Source organism: Pagrus major, chromosome 7, assembly GCF_040436345.1.
Source record: "Pagrus major chromosome 7, Pma_NU_1.0".
NCBI classification, from domain to species: domain Eukaryota; kingdom Metazoa; phylum Chordata; class Actinopteri; order Spariformes; family Sparidae; genus Pagrus; species Pagrus major.
This window is the reverse complement of record NC_133221.1, coordinates 13,163,663-13,180,351: the sequence shown is the minus strand read 5'-3', so window position 1 is coordinate 13,180,351 and position 16,689 is coordinate 13,163,663. Positions and strand designations below refer to the sequence as shown.

The window sequence follows — 16,689 nt, the reverse complement described above, 5'->3', positions numbered from 1 at the left end:
GAACAGAACTTTAAATTATTGTCCAGACTGTTTCTATCCTTCACCAACAGGTTATAGGACCAACGAAATAAAAGAAAGAGGCAATAAAAAAGTTTAGAAAAATGACTACAGATAACTGAACTGACTGGAAAATATATGAGCTTTTGAGAAACATAAACTCTTTGTTGGCCACCCTTGACAATAGGTAATTTATGGGCAAAACAAATGGCAAGTCACAGTGTTAACCTGAAACTAAGGGACTTATAAAAGCAGTAAAAGCTGCATCACATTTATTTCCCTCAATTTCTGTTATCACAGATTTAGGACAGCCAACAGATTATGAATTATGACTAAGCCTGTAGTCAGGTTGCACTGTCTGCAGCTTTCACAGAGTATCAGCGCATAATTTAAGAAAGCAACATCTCTCACTGATTAACTGGCTGTCAGCATGTAATGGGAACAAGAAATGTACCATTAATATATGCTGCGCAGCATATTGGCTGCAGGAATCTGAGGTGTGACTGCACAGAGTAAGCAGTTTTTGTAGAGAAATTCATTTTTGTTCAAAAACCCCTGACTTTACCAAAGTGATACATAAAGGAAACGGCCCTCATCTGGTGAAAATGCAATTGAAAAAGCATGAATTCATCTTCCTGAAGTTGCAAACTGCACCAGCTCACAAGACTCGCCAGTCACATGAGGCAGTCAGATGGTAAGGTGAGGTCATTAGGTGAAAGTGTGGAGGATATTAGTGTTTATAGAGTCAGAGGGTGGGTGAGACTCGGTGATAATGAATGAAGCAGGGTGAAGTGAGCTGTAAAAATTAGTTGAGCTTGCAACGCTGAAGCCCCGTCAGCAGGTCTTCTATACAGCATCAGCACATAGCTGTTAAAGACAACATCTCATAGCAACCAGAACAGGATGAAGCAATTGCAGCATAATGAAAACCAGAGGCTAGACGTAAAAATAAAAACGCTGGAGGGGAAATACAGAGCGGATGGAGAGGTCTGAGCGATGAAAGTGAGATGATGAATCAGGAATTCAAAAAAAAAAATAGTACATTGAGATGGTAAAACGAGCAGACACAATGGATGAGCGTGGCTGCGACAGTGGGCTGAGAGGATGAGCCTGGCTCGTTGAAGAGGAATCCTCCAGCTGATAGACAGGGATGTGACAAGGGCAGGGCAGGCAGGAGAGCAAAGGATGGACGTCGAGACGAGAGAGCACAGCGGTGTCAAGGAGGATGAGGAGTGTGAGGATCAGAGGCAGATGCGTTTACAACCTCCTCGTCCATCGGCTGTGTCCTCTCGGGATAGCGGGCAGGAGTCACAACAGGAGATGAAGAAAATACATGCCTGCTCAGATACACAAGCACAAACGGTTTGCCGCGACAGGGCAAACTGCAGCAGTGTGAGTGGAAACCCCAGGGGCCTGACAGCAGCTGGATGCTCTGCCGTCCCCTGGGAAGCAGCACTACACAAACTGTCCTATGGCTGACCCAGAGAAGAAACAGCAGAAGGGGGAGGACGACGATGAGAGAAAAAAGCATCAAAGAGGAGGGGGAGCAGGTTGCTTTAACGCTGGGTAATTCTCATACCTGATACCATGACAAACAGTTATGTAACACCATGGCAACATAACAAATTCATATGACACGCACCCATGTGAACTGTGGCTTTCCCTCTTCCACTGCATGCTTCTTGTTGCACACACAGAGCTCCCCATGAGGCACTGTTGTTCTCTGTTACTCAATCATCCAAATATGAGAGCATAGGCTCTTTAATGCATGATGTCAGCACATATATGATATAGAAGGTACACACAAAGCCAGAAATTCTGGGAAAGCTAAAGGGCATGTCTCTCCAGTTGATTCTCAGTGTTGAGTGTGTGTAGAGGAGGCACACACACAGTCAAAGACGGGGGCAAAGAGGAAGTGTGGATGAGTAGTGTGACTCTGCATCACCGAAAGCCACAAATTTAGTTATTCAGCTTTTTCCCGATGCAGATTCCATTTTGAGGCACTGTGCGGAGACACGCACACACACACAGGCGGCGTACAAAGGCAAAAGCGCCACAAATGACATCAAAGCCATTGAGATGCACAACACTCAAGGGGTGCGTGTGGATGAATTAATAACGGATGTGTATGTGTGTGCTGGCGTGTGTTGGATACACATGCCAAAACAGCTCTTGAGATCTCAAGAGCTGCCCTCTGTGTGTGTCTGACAGCTAAGTGACTCTGGCGTTAGCATACCAAAGCCTTGTGTTTCTCAGAGTCCATTAAGATGTGGCTACTCCAGCCGGGCTCTGTGCCTCTGCCAAGACTTTCACACACACTGCGACTACTGTTACACAGCAGCTGAGAAGCAGGGGCACTTCCCCGGGAGGATAAACGGAGGTGTTTGTGCATATTTTCACACATGGTATATACTGATGATTACAGCCACGGCCCTCTTTTCGTTACATTTTGCTGTGTGGGAAGTGGTGCAACAATGCATTTAAACTCCAATATAGATATCCCGTTCCTTGCCACTTGGCATTTCCTTTTCCGAAAGCGTGATTAAATTATCAGCTGTCACTTCAGTTAACGAGCAGAGATGCGCAGTTAATGTGCTAAATGCCACAGGGCTGGAGCAGCTCTGATTCAATGAATCTTAAGTGACCTCTCTTCGAAGCGTCTCATTTTGCTCCTGGTTTTTCTTCTATGGGTGACAGGCTGGACAATCCCGACAAGCATCATCTTTGTCTCAGGCTCCGGATGTGTATGTACACACACATGCACACGCGCGCGCACACACACACACACACACACACACAGAAACTGTCAGCAGAGCACTCACAATGACAAGAGTGGAAAGAGGGACTATTTAAAGAAGTGTGAGGAATCTGGCCCCAAGATGATGGGATTTTGTTGCTAACTGTGGATCACAAGAGCCAAAAACACAGACAATAATCCTCTGTTTGTGAGTATTTAAGAGGGGACGTGATGCTCTCTATGTCCCTGCCTACACATCGGCATTCAGTCTTCAAAGTACAAGGAAACTTAGTTAAGGATATTTTTAGAGGACAATTTCTCCCATTATACAAAGTTAACAAGATAAGCATTTCAAAACTGAGTACACTCAGTGAACGCCTCCGAATTTTACAGTACCGTACAGACCATACAGGATACAGAAAGTATCAGCAGCTGTTTGAAACTACAATATAATACTCCCAGTGGAGCCCTTTCACTGGCAGCTCACGCTCTAACTGTGGCTAGTTTGTGCTCTTGGTTTTGTATAAGTAATGAAGTGTGAACGAAATGTCCCCTTTACAGCAAGCATGCCTCTGTGCACGTTTACACCCTGTGCAGCAGTATAACCACATTATTAGTCTCAACATATAAAATGGAGCCACTGACCACACTGTGAGGGAGTGCTTGGGCAGAAGGCAGTGGTTCACTTAAAATAGATGGACCCCAGCACACAAAACAGAAGTGAAACTCAGGCAGGATCAGTATCTTTACAAGTTTCATTTTATTGGTGTACTTTGACAATAACAATGATGGTATAAAAGAAAATCTCCATCATACAAATTTTGATAATCAAAAGATAATATGCCGATACACAAACAGATCCACATAAGGCTGACATCAAGTTTTGACAAGTGGCTTCAAATGGCTTCAATTCAAGGAGAATTTCTCTCCTTACAATCAGAGAAGAGATATTTTAAATTTAGCAGTCTGTATCTTTTTTTAAATTTTTTTTTTAAAGTTAGCTTTCATACAAAAAAATGAATCTGTGGATTTTAGAGTGGATTGTGTCGCTGGTTTGGGTGCCTGTGTTTCATTGCATTGTAAGCATATGGTGTTTTTGGCTGACACGTCGCCATCCTGCAGTGCTTCCCTCCGACCTGCACCTTACCCCAACTGCTGTCACTATCAAAGAGACATCACGCGCAGGAACAAGGACACCGAACTTTAATTTGAAGTTCGATGCCTACGTCTGCCACGATATGTCTCTTCAACTGCTACAGCATGTAAAGATCAGCGAGGCCTCAGGAGTGCAGAACAGCTCAGATTGTGAGAGAAATCGAGAATTCATGGAGTAAGGATATTTTTTTTATTTTTACAAAAAGGAGGTGCTGAGAAGCTGTGATGTAAAAACATTGATGTCGCTGTGTAAGCTTCACTAGCACTTAAATGGCACCAGATCAACCCCCGAGCCAAATCCCTCCAAAAGCCTTGTTCTTTATGCTAGCATCTGTAGTGATTTAAGACCTTATAGAATTTCTAAAACACTACACACACAATATTTACAATGATCATTTTTCTTGATATACACTTTTTCTCAATTTAAATATTTTCGCTTATAAAAAAAAACAAAAAAAAAAACACTCAAGTGAAAAAACACTGCAATAAATTAAGAAGCTTTTAAGGCCGCCAGTCTTGTCAGATGCCCAAAGAATGGTAACTTCATTTAAACTGGCACAGAATGGATCAGAGCAGGTGAGATTATGCTATGACGAAGCCTCTTGAGTGAGCAGCGGGCTCGGTCTTTGTCTGTACTGAGAGCATGTACAGTATATATGACAGGGGCAAGACTAGCCAGCATGCTCTTATCACCACAGAACTCCATTTCCTGTTTTTAAATGAAAAGCAAGAGAGTGCTGACAGATTTGCCCTGGTCACTTCTAACAGAAAAGCCATCTTGTTGATTATGTCGTTGGCTGTAGAAGCTGCTCGTTCTAAGAATATCTACGAGGGCCCTCTTTATATTGAGAGGGCGCTCGAGGTCTGAATATTCACCCGAAACACTTGAACTCAAACCATTTGGCTTTTTCTACATTGTCTGTCTAGCTGCTTAATTTTAGTTAAAGCAATGAAAAAATAAAAGCAGAAAATACAGTGTATCGTGTTAAGTTTCAAGAACTTGAAATGAACCTGCGAGTTGTTCGCAACCAGGTCACTAGAGATCACTTTCTTATCAGTGCGGGAAAACAAAATGAAAAGAAAAAAAAAACCCACTTCAAAATCTAGATGGAGGACTGAAAGGTTTAGCCATTTCACTCAAACACACATGGAAAAGAAAACTTAACACAAATGCTGCTACTGTCCATGACTTCCACTGAGCACCTCCTGAGTCACTGGCTAGGAGGTAAACACGTGCTTCTGTTTGTGGCAATGAACCAGAAGAACAAATGCACAAATTAGCTTCACCTGGCAAGATGAAAAGGCAGCATGTCAAAACACAGAATATCTACCCCGCTAATATGCAGGTTGGAACTAGAGATGACAGAGCCATAACATTTTGAGGGATGTTTTGCCTGCTGAGACCAGCCTTTATGATGTTAGGATTGGTTCCAATAAGCAGGTAGAGAGAGAATCCCTCGAAGGGAACTCTGGAAGGTCAGCACCATTCATTATCAATTAGTATAGAGGAGGTGCTCAGTGGAGGACAGCGACCAGAAGCATTTTCTGATTAGGTGTCTTGCTCTTCCTGTGGTTGTCACACAAAATGGCCTCCTCCAACATGTCTGTTGAGCAGATTAATACACACCAGGCTACATGTCCAGTTCCATTTCATCAAAACCAGACATGTGTGTCGTAAAGAGGGAAGTCTAAATGAAATGGAACAGCTCCCCCGTTTACACAGACCTGAACCTCACAACCCCACACAATTACACATAACTACAAGTTTCAGTGCATCTAACACAGTCTGTCATGTGTCACCGACTAAATCATCACATCAACCGCAAGAAAAATAAAAAACTGAACAATTACAGAAAAATAATCCATAAAAGATCAAATAAATAAAACGAGGTCCTGCCTCTTTGCCTCTATGTCTTATTTCATTGTGGGAACACAACAAATTTGTCAACCACCCACATTTTCCCCAAAAGATACATCATAAGAAATGCATACAAGGCGATTTGTGTGAAATGAAGTAGCTGCATGACTAGAGGACAGACAGTGAGGAGAAAGTGTCTGCAATCTTTTTTTTTGTTTGTTTTTTTCTTTGAACGGAACCACGTTTACAGTATTGGGATATTTTACTCAAAGTCAACACTGTCAAACACACAGACCAGAGAGGGGATATTATAGCAACTGCCTGCTGTGTCGATGCACAGTGTTAGGCTGCATGCCACTGAACAAAACCTCGACTTCGACCATCATCCTGAAGTTTGATTTCCACAGAGAAACTCACTGGCTAAAGCCTGGCCACAAGCGAGCAAAGCTAATCAGTGGTTCACCTAACGTCTTAGATATTCATTTAAATTTTTCCTATCCACGTCTAGATAAAGACGTGTCAGTTAAAAAAAATAAAGGCAGCCATAGATTGGTTGTTGTAAAGATACAGTTTTCACAGCACCCGCAGTGGAGGAGGGCTGGCTAACAGTATTACAAACACTAGACAATCTGAAAAATAACAAAGCAATAGCTTCTGTAAACACCAGTGACAGTGACAGCGATCAAGTATTCTCTACCTCCAATTCTCTCCAGTAAAAAAAATGAAGGTGAGTAAACATTAAGGATGCGGGATCTAAAAATAAAACGGCGACGGTTTGTTTCTCCCTGGCCTGGACTCGCGCACCACACACTAAGTGAGGTCTACAGTCAGTCTGTCACAGGTTCAGGCGCTGACATCTCCTCGAGGTCACCCTGAAGACCTTTGCGCTAATGACAGGATACAAACAGGCCATTTGCATAGCTCTCCCTCACTTATATACACACGGAAACACACACACACACGCACAGGCGGTGAAAATGGTGGCATGTTTGTGTAGGCAAAGGTGTGTTGAATGTGAAGTTTGCATACGCAGTCACTCCTTCTCTGTAGTCCAATAAGGGTTTGCTAGCACCCATGCTATTGCATCTGTATAGTGAGGAAGTCGGGTCTAAGTTCTGCTGTCGGATATTACAGCTTATTGCTAACAGTGTGAGCATTGCTCTCCAACATACAGCCACTTGCAGGCAGCCAGAACATCCAATGCAACTATGCAAACACAAACATCACAGTTTTTACATGGCATGTTCACAGGACAAACTATAGTTGGGAAGAGATGACGGTATTAACAGGCTCTCAACTTAGTTAACTATTTCACATACAGTATACATGACTGAAAACACGCACTCTTGTTTTAATATCATTTTCTCTTGTCTCTTCGCTTGCAGATTTGGCATACCTTCTGCAGAACCAGCTGCAAAGTCCACTCGACTAACGTTGCTGTGTGGTCGTGTGTGTGCATGCAAATGTTTTCACAGGTTTACTGCATTTGTTAACATGAGAAGTGCAAGAGCAAAGTAAGAATAATGAACAAATCAAAGCCTCGGGGACCACGTCAGGAATGTGCACTTGTGTCATGGCCTATTTAAAAAAACAAAAAAAGAAGCACAATAGCGTAGGGCTGAGCTGATTGTTGACTGAATAGAAAATGAATGAATGGATGGATGTTGAAGGCCAAAATGGTGCAAAAGGCATGTGGAGACTTGAACGCTAGATAAGCCCAGATGAGAGGAGTGATGGACTGTGGCACAAGCAAGTGCAGCATTAATCCTTAATTTCTTAAATGATTATTCCAACATACTTATTTGAGTCTCCTTATTTTTTTTTTTTTTGCATACAAACAAAAACAAAGCAAAGGATCAATCAACTGAAAAGTCCTAAGCAGTGCTGCAACTGGTGAAATATGGCTGATGTCCCAGAGGACTTTGATTCCCAGGTGTTTTTGCAGTCCAGCTGTGCCTACGTCAGTAGTCAGCTACGGGTGCAAGCTTTCTGCTCAAGCCGACTGTGATGTTGGTGTAGAGAGGCCTCCTGGACACTAGGGGGGAGTAGTTTAGGTTGTTGAGACCATCCACTTTCTGTCTCTCCTTTGAGTGGCGTAGTAGACTATACCTGCAAGAAGAAACAATCGATCAGAGGAGAGGAGAGGAGAGGAGAGGAGAGGAGAGGAGAGGAAACAGTTTGCTACAGGGCAATGGAGTGTAAGTTTAATATTCAGGTTCGACAAGTTAGACTCAGCGGCAACCAAGCAGTAATAGACAATGAGTTAGATGTTGACGAACAGGTTTTATCATCCTGCAAAGCGTTAATAGAAGGCAAAGGTGAGTTGAATTATGTGCTCTCTGGGAATGATTAATCATCAGTTTGAGGTACTTTTGAGGTACTTGTACTTTACTTGAGTATTTCCATTTTCCACTCCACTACATTTTGGAGGCAAAGATCATACTTTTGCATACCAACTACATTAATTTGATAACTTTAGTTACTTGCTTGCATGCTGCATCAGAACCAAATGAATGCATTTTTAAATAAACATATTTTAATCGACAATCGGATACAAAACAAAAAACAAACAGATTCAGGTAGTCTGAATGTCTGATCTGACAACTGGCCAGGCCGATAATTGGTCAACCCATAGTATGCAATATTTACATACATGTAAATACATGTAAAGTTTATTTTTACTTGTACTTACTTTACTTTTGATAATCAAGACTTTTACTCAAGTACTATTTGATTGATTGACTTTCAATTTTAAAAGAAATATTTTAACACAATATCTTTACTTTTACTCTAGCATGACTTTTGGGTACTTTTTAACAACACTGACTGGATTTCATGACAGTTTTTATAAGACATTTCTGATATTTACAAAGACAAACTTTTACATTTTTATTTTCATTATTTGTATGTTATCTACCTAGTATCAACTCCTTAACATTTCTTATTAACAAATGAAACAAGCATTTACTCCTTTGGCCATTTTAAGTAACTTAGAATTTGAGCAGAGAGAGCATGATCGGAATTCAGCCTTGAAGCATACAAGCACATCACATGCAAAGTCTTTGAAAGAGTTGAAATTCTCTCAAAGTCACTGTTCTGGCTGTTCATGTGACTGGCTTACACCACATGAGCCTAAGCCTCATTCCAATTATCAGCTTCAACTTTTAACCAAAGGGTGTGTGTGTGTGTGTGTGTGTGTGTGTGTGTGTGTGTGTCTGTGTGTGTGTGTGTGTGTGTGTGTGTGTGTGTGTGTGTGTGTGTGTGTGTGCACCAACCTTCCCAGGAACTGGACTTCCCCGCGATGGTGATGTGGAATTGACATGTATCGTCCCTGGTCTCCGCGCGGTCTACTTACTGTGTAGTTGGCATACCGCACCCTAAAACAAATATTTAATGCTCATTAAGCTACAGTGTACACAGGCAAGCTCAGCAAGCATAGTCATGTTTTCATAGAAGGCAAAATGATCATATTACCACTGTGTGCAATACATAACAAGAAATACATTAGGGGAAGGTTTCACAGTAATTGCACACAAACATATAGAAACATTACACAACAATCAATTAGAGCTGCCGATGTATATTGAGAGCCCTGAGTGTGTACAGCTGCCTGGGAGCTGTGTAGGTGGAGGGAGGGGCAACAATGGTGTGTGGCAAAGGAAAAAACAACACAAAAGGTATTGCAAAAGCCTGCTGTGTGCCAACTGACCTAGCCCATCTTTTGAGCAAGCCTAATGTCAGTGATACTGTAAGCTCTGCAATGTCTGTGTGTGTGTGTGTGTGTGTGTGTGTGTGTGTGTGTGTGTGTGTGTGTGTGTGTGTGTGTGTGTGTGTGTGTGTGTTCGCCTCACCTGTTCCAGAGGTCATCGTCCTCTCCTCCCCAGCCCCAGAATGCATTAGGAAATCCATTAATCTTTTTGAACTGCTTCACCGTCATGCCGCTGACCCCACCAAAGAACTCATTATATGGAAGCCTAGGGGGGACAATTACATATATTAAATTCGTATTAAGTAAGGGATACATTTACTGTGTATACGCCTATAGAGACAGAATCAGGGCTCACATGTAGGAGTACTTGTCAAGTTTGACCGCAAAGTGTCGGGGCATGTCTGTGCAGCCGTAGTAGTTTCTGTCATTCTCCATGAGGTGGTCCACATCGTGGAAGATCAGACAGTCCCAATCCAGGTCCTTCATGGCCTCCTTGAAGCCCACGTTGAACAACATGGCTCGGTTAAAAGGCTCCGTGCCCCCCTAAAGAAAAAAATGAGATATTTTCATATTATAATAAATTCCTTTCTTCATAGGGTGTCATCTAAAAGCTTGTTTTGCACATCCGTTTCAACCTGCTATCTGCTGTAAAACACAGATATTATTATTAGCTGAGAACGAAACTCACTTTCAGTAACTGTTTGGACTTCACACAAGGGAATCTGTCAGTTAGGTGTGTGCATACCTGCTCTATGAGATAAAAGGCAAACTGGAGTCTCTGTTTCTGTAGCACTGGCACCAGGTGTCTCATTAGAATGGGTAAGTGTTCATGTCGGTTCCTGAATGGGACAAGGATTGCCACCTAAGGGACACAAAATGGATAATAGATCAATGTAGATGAAATGACATGCACATAAATGTGTGTACAACAAAAGGGACGTTTCCACCCACAGCACTCAGAACTTTTGGTTCCAAGGAAGTACTTTTCCATGAAGTAGTTGTTGTCTGTGTTTCCACCATGAAGATTAGGCAAATTTAGTCTGCTGACGCAACTTTAAGCGTCAACAATATAATCGCTCCATCTTTCAGATATTGTCTTTGTAACGCCACGATGATGTGCACAATGGACGAAAAACAAACTGGTTTACAGCAAGGAACCTAAAAAAGAAGTAAGCACCGAAGCATGACTGAGTCTTGCTTTGGTGCCAGACTGTAGTGTCGGCCCTATTCCAGTCTACAGGAGATGCTTTGAGAAACACACTAAAACCCAACATATCTACGTTGTTTGACTTCTGATGAAGAAATGCTGACATAAAATGAAAGAACACACTTCAGAGAGTAGGTTAATGAATGAATGTTGTTTGTTCCTCCACTTTGTTTGGGAAAGGCTCCTGTTCGCAGGAGTCTCATCAGCAATACTTGCTCGTGTCTGCTCCATTTGATCACGATATTGTTAGCCCTGTCAATCATTTTGAAAAAACAATCTGTGGTTGACCCTCTGAAGTGTGTTCTTTCATTTTCTGGCATTTCTTCATCAGAAGTCATGTGACGTAGATATGCTGGGTATCAGTGTGTTTCACCATGCATCTCCCGTATACTTCAACACAGCTGTCACCACAGTCTGGCACCAAAGCAAGATTCAGTGACGTTATGACCCTTTCTTCTTTTTTAGGTTCCTTTGTTTTAAAATGGTGGTCAAATTAAAATGCTGAACAAATAGTCAAAATGTTCAGCGCTGCAAACCCCACCCATAATGTTCCTGTACTTTTAGAAATGACTACCCCCTGTGAAGGGACTTTTTTGGGGGGTAAAATAATGTCCCAGTACTTGAGTTGGATCCTGGTCCCTGCAGCGGAAACGTATTGAGTTCCTCCAAAAGGTTCATAGTCCCTGTGAAAGTTCCTGCAGTGGAACTGGGCTAAAGTAAACTGTTATATAGGCACAGCGTTAATGTTTCTGAGTGTTGTGATCGCTCAGCAGGAGATAAATGGGTGTGGGTGAAGACAGTGCCAAACCACAGTAATTACCATAAAGACTCATGACAAATACGCGGCAGGTTATTGAAATCTCATTTCTACAATGAGATCTGGCATGCATCAATCATAGAAGCACCGAGGCACTAAATGTCTAAGGTGTTTATTTTTCCCCACAGAGCAGTCCTGATGACAGCCCCTGCTTTTCAGCTTCTTTTGAAACTCAATAAAAGGTAAAACTGTCACAGCAAGGAACAAAAAACCAGCGAAATGGAAAACAATGTGTTACTAAGTAAGAGAAACTACTGAGGTTGATGAGAGCGATAGATTTGCTGGGAAACAAAAGAGAGGGTGATAAAGATCTGGTGGTCCAAAAAAAAAAAGTCCCTCAGGGCAAATGAATGTGAGAGACCGACAGACAGACAGATGGCAGGCACGATTCCACTGTTGGACCAAAAAACAGAGTGATAAAAAGAGGCTGGTGGATGAGGCTGGTTCAAGCATGAAACAAAGCTGCAGGGCACACAGAAAGGGTTGAATTCATGTTTTGTGTAATACTTAGTGACATATGACTGCATGTGTACATTTTTTTGCATTTGAATGTGGGACAGACCAACTGCATCATCCTGATTTGCACAGTGAGCAACAGAATCAGCAGGCGAGCGGTGTAAAAGCATGTATGACACATACTGTACTTTGCGCATGGGACATGTGTTAGACATGCCAGTTACTGAATTTGCACTGTATCATTGGACTGTGAATGCTGCAAACTTCCAGAATTGGACATGGATTACTGTCATCGCCATTACCTCTGTCTCTCTCTCATGCACAGTGGGATGTTTTCATCTAGTAAATTCAATGTGATCGGCTGAGGTTTGGAGACATTTTGCCAACATGCAAAGACTTTTCTACCTCATTTCTACCTGCTGCGATTGGCCTTTAAAATAACTTAATGTGATGTGATCTTTTGTATTTATTGTTGTATTTTCTTTCTTGTTTTTTGGTTATTTTTGCCTGAGTGTGGTGACTGCTGGCAGTACAACAAATTGCACCTTGGAGATGAATTGAAACGTCAACCCTCTGGACTTCATTAAGGTTGCGTGGACATGAGACTGCAAGGCAAATATAAGCAGCTGATTGATGGGCCTGAAAACTACAATAACAAAATGCATTTCATAACTTCTACCTCTTTTGATAGCCTCTTTGATGACCTCTTTGGAAGACTCCAATAATAAAATGCATTTTGATTACCCTTACAGCCTATACAACATATTGCCGTTAAATGATGAGGTTGAATATTACTTCTAGCCTTCTAGATGATTCAAGTAATGTTTTAATAAAGTAATTGTTTCACACATTCATAATAAGTGTCCGCATCCTAAGCGGACACATTCATAGTCTGCAGAAAGTTGGCTTGATGGCCCTTGTGGACTGGATGAACTGTGTGTTTGGACATTTCTCAGCACTCGCGTACTTCCCGCGAACGCTCCTGCAAAGTCAGAGAGTTTGCAAGAGCGGTGAAGTCCAGACATTTGGATACAGTCAAAGATACCTTGAACCTAAAGCAATACAAATTTATGCAAAATATTTGACAGCAATGTCCATTTCTGAGAATGACATGGTACGTCTTATTTACAGAGTTGTTTGGAATACTTTAGCATAATGTAATTTTCAATTAAACTGCTCACTACAAGATCTGTGTTTTAGCATATGTGATAGTGACACTTTATTTGGAAAAAATACAGTATATTGCTGTAATCTTAGAGCACATCGAGTTCTGTTTTGTGTTTAACTGCAGCTTGTATTGCCAAACTACAGCAAATTATACTGAAAATATCCAAAAACGTACAGATTGGTGACAAATTACAGGAGTAACACAATGGGTGTGGGACACAATGGGCTGACAGAGGAGCTTCAAAGCCCCCTTACAGTTTATTCTGCAAGTCTCTAAACTCTGCGGAAGGGATGAACCATTGCTCTCAAACATTTACCCAGAGGTGTTTTGCAAGGAGATCTGGATCATTTTCATGCTAAAACCATTCACTGACCCCTCGCGGCATGCATGGAAGCATCTGCATTGTGTGCCTCAACTCCCCCGTCTATGTATCCCACAGTGCTTTTCAGCCAACACTCCTCTTAACAAAATCACATCCACACTTACCTTCCAGCGAGGTAAACAGTCGTCGGGCTTCCAGTAGCCTCCTGGGGCTATGCTAGGCTCTCCCTCCAGCAAGGATCTCTCCACCTCCTCCAAAGATACCTCACTCATATTCACCTCCAACCTGCCCTCTGTGTGTGTCGAGGGAGAAAGAGAGAGGTAGAGGAAAAGGAGACAGATTGTATGAGCCAGAAATAGCCACGAGAATAAGGAAGCGAGAAAGAGAGAGAGCCATGACGGGTATGTGAATAAGAGAGAACAGAGAGAAATGAGAGGAAAAGATTAAAGGAATAAAATGTTAATGGCAATAGAAAGAGGAGAGGAGATGGAGGGAGGAGGGGACAAAAGAACAATGCTCGTCAAAGCCTTTAACAGTAGAGCAATCTGGGGCACAAATGGCTTGTTTAAGCTATTCTGTGCCATTACAACATATTTGCATGCACCATCAATCAAAGCTGAAACAAAACACAAGTTCTCAACCGTTCAGCTACTCATTATAAGAGCAAATATGTACACAAGCATAATATAAGTTCACTTAAGGCAACATTTTTCAAGGCCAAGAAAAGCTGAAGAGTCTACGATAAAAGGTTTACATGCTTTTAAGTAAAAAAAACATGTTTTTCTCAAACTATCCGTTACTGCAGCCAGACAGCCACTGATACCCTCCATATTACTGAATGTCTCTTTAAGACTCCACTCCCGAAAAGTACAGTCTGTGCCGATTGGTCAGCTCAGTGGCCTGAGAAGGCACCGCTTATTCTGCATCAGCTCTGCCAGCAGGAGCTTGCTGTGGGCGGTGACTGTATAGTTGTGACATCACAACCTTTACAGAAAGTCCTGACGTATTTATATAGCCCCTAAACTTGCTTTATAATAAATTAAAAAAAGACATGGGACCTTTAAAAGACACAATTTGAATCAAAACATTAACAGTGCACTTACTCATGGAGAGCAACCTCTCGGGGCAGACCTGAGAGGGGAGGTAGGTGAAGTCTTCAGGGAGGTATGTGGTGGGAGGAGCATCACTCTCACTCACGTTGAAGTCATAAGAATAATCTGCATTCCACACACATACATATAAAACCATCACCACCAGCGGCAGTTTAAACCAGACTTTATCTTCATACTCTATTTTTCTTTTTATGCTTTTATATCTTATTGTTCATCAAGCTAAGTGCTCTAAACACTTGAGTGAGTCACAGTAAACCTAGGGGTGATTCAAGGACAACAGCTTTACTTTGTTTATTCAACCCGGGTGGAAACTGTTCATGTCCACATAACTAAGCGTTCAAAATACATCTCGGTGTATAAAGGTGTACATTCTTACCTGTGCCATTGATGCTGTATGCCCCCCTCACCACCTGCTCCAGAACCTGAGCCCCGATGTTCTTCACGTTCTCTCTGATCTGGATCCCTCTGGCTTGGACCATGAACACATACTCATTCACTGTAGACAGAGGGGGAAAAAAGGACGAAGAGTTTAGCCATGTTATTCTTGGACACATGGTGAAAGTCACATTACCAAAAAATGGAGTAAAGCAGGAAGGGTAAACAGCATGAAACAGTACCTCCTTAGGCTTATCAGCGTATGATAGTGCATACATGCAAACAGCTATTTATAAAAGATAAATAGACGAAACAGACATCCTTATCTTCAAAAGTTTTTAAACTAATGACAAACATTTCCTCCTGTCATTCCTCCTCCTTGTGTGAGAAACAATCTCAAACAATGTTCATGTTTGCCATGCTCTTCTACTTGACCTGAAAAAAACCAAATGATCTGCCTTGGTGACATAGCGAGGGGACTTTTCTACCAAAAATGAAGGGCTTTCATTCCAACCCAGACAAGACAACAAAAGTCTATGATGATGGGGAAGGACGAGGAAAGAAGAAGAAGTTGCAACTCAAACTAATTTAAGTACTGAGAAGTAATCTGAAAGGACTTGTTGGTTGACTATTTTCAGTCAATATGGAGTCCTGCAAAGAGGAAGCGCTGAAAGTTTAATTCTGTGCTTCAGTCCATCTGCAAAACACCATGATATGCATTAAAAGAGTGCAATGTTTGCAATGCACATTTCAATGCACAAAAGTGACCCGCAACATCCTCAAATCATGTTTGAAATATCTCACCACAGCTGTTCAGTGGATTGGCAGGTGCCAATGAGGAGCGGTGCACGGTAACAAAGATAGGGCAACGGTCTAACTGTGAGCAACCCTCGGTCCTAGCTAACCTCATTCTCACGCCTACATCTCAAATGCAGGCTTGCACAAGCATGTGCATGTACTGTAAAAAGCTGTGGGTTCCGCATTCTCTAGAATTGTGATTCACACAAGCGTCTGATGTCAAACCATCACCGGAGGCAAAAAAAAGACCATTTATCAAAAAACTCCTGGAATAACTTGACTACAACTCCTGTTTCTTTATTTGGCGCAGCATGCCAGCACAATGCTGCCAAAGTGATGGATCTGTGCCTCAGTGAATCTGTATCCAACTGCACAATCTCTGGCCGTTAATCCAATCAGTATCTATCTTAAAGCAATCCCAATATGATCCACACCCTTCTGCGGATGAACATAGATGTGTGTCTGCGTGCGTGCTCTGGTGCACGTGCATTCATACGGCTGAGCTAAAAATCTACAGGATGTGATTTGTCATTAGTAATTGTATTACAGTTTCCATCACATTCATCTTGTTTTGTACAAACTGCCGGGCTTGCAGGACTAGAGACTAGTGGCTAAGCGGTAACTGAAATCAATGTTCTCATTTTACCTCTGCAACACGCAAATATCACAGTGCAGCTGAAGCAAATCTGCAAAGGATAATAATAATAATAATGAAAAAGGAAAATAAGAAACACAGACTACTGTAGATCCTGTTCAGCCTCACTGTCGCACATGCAGAAGAGGATCAACAGACACACATATCCTGCATGCACAAAACCACACTCACACTTTCACTGATGCCCTTGTGAGGCACCATATGATGGAAAAATGCTAAGAGGCTTCTGGAGTGTGATCCAGTCCTGCAGGCACCAACATATTCTGACATGTTGGTTATCTCCTAGTCATGCCTGCCAAACATATTGAGATCTATGCATCTCA

The 16,689-nt window shown here is 42.1% G+C and overlaps 1 protein-coding gene across 1 annotated transcript in view; it reads right to left on the bottom strand.

Annotated features, from left to right (window-relative positions):
* Window positions 1-5,938: 5,938 nt before the first annotated feature.
* The window catches only part of b4galt5 (UDP-Gal:betaGlcNAc beta 1,4- galactosyltransferase, polypeptide 5), a 33,126-nt gene continuing 22,375 nt past the window's right edge, over window positions 5,939-16,689 (bottom strand). Inside the window, exons 2-9 of the mRNA XM_073470694.1 lie at window positions 14,915-15,034; window positions 14,530-14,643; window positions 13,591-13,718; window positions 10,202-10,318; window positions 9,812-9,999; window positions 9,599-9,721; window positions 9,023-9,124; window positions 5,939-7,856 (exon numbers count right to left, since the gene is read on the bottom strand). Of these exons, the coding sequence (XP_073326795.1) occupies window positions 7,709-7,856; window positions 9,023-9,124; window positions 9,599-9,721; window positions 9,812-9,999; window positions 10,202-10,318; window positions 13,591-13,718; window positions 14,530-14,643; window positions 14,915-15,034 (1,040 nt within the window). The 3' untranslated portion in view covers window positions 5,939-7,708. The remainder of the gene's footprint in view (window positions 7,857-9,022; window positions 9,125-9,598; window positions 9,722-9,811; window positions 10,000-10,201; window positions 10,319-13,590; window positions 13,719-14,529; window positions 14,644-14,914; window positions 15,035-16,689) is intronic.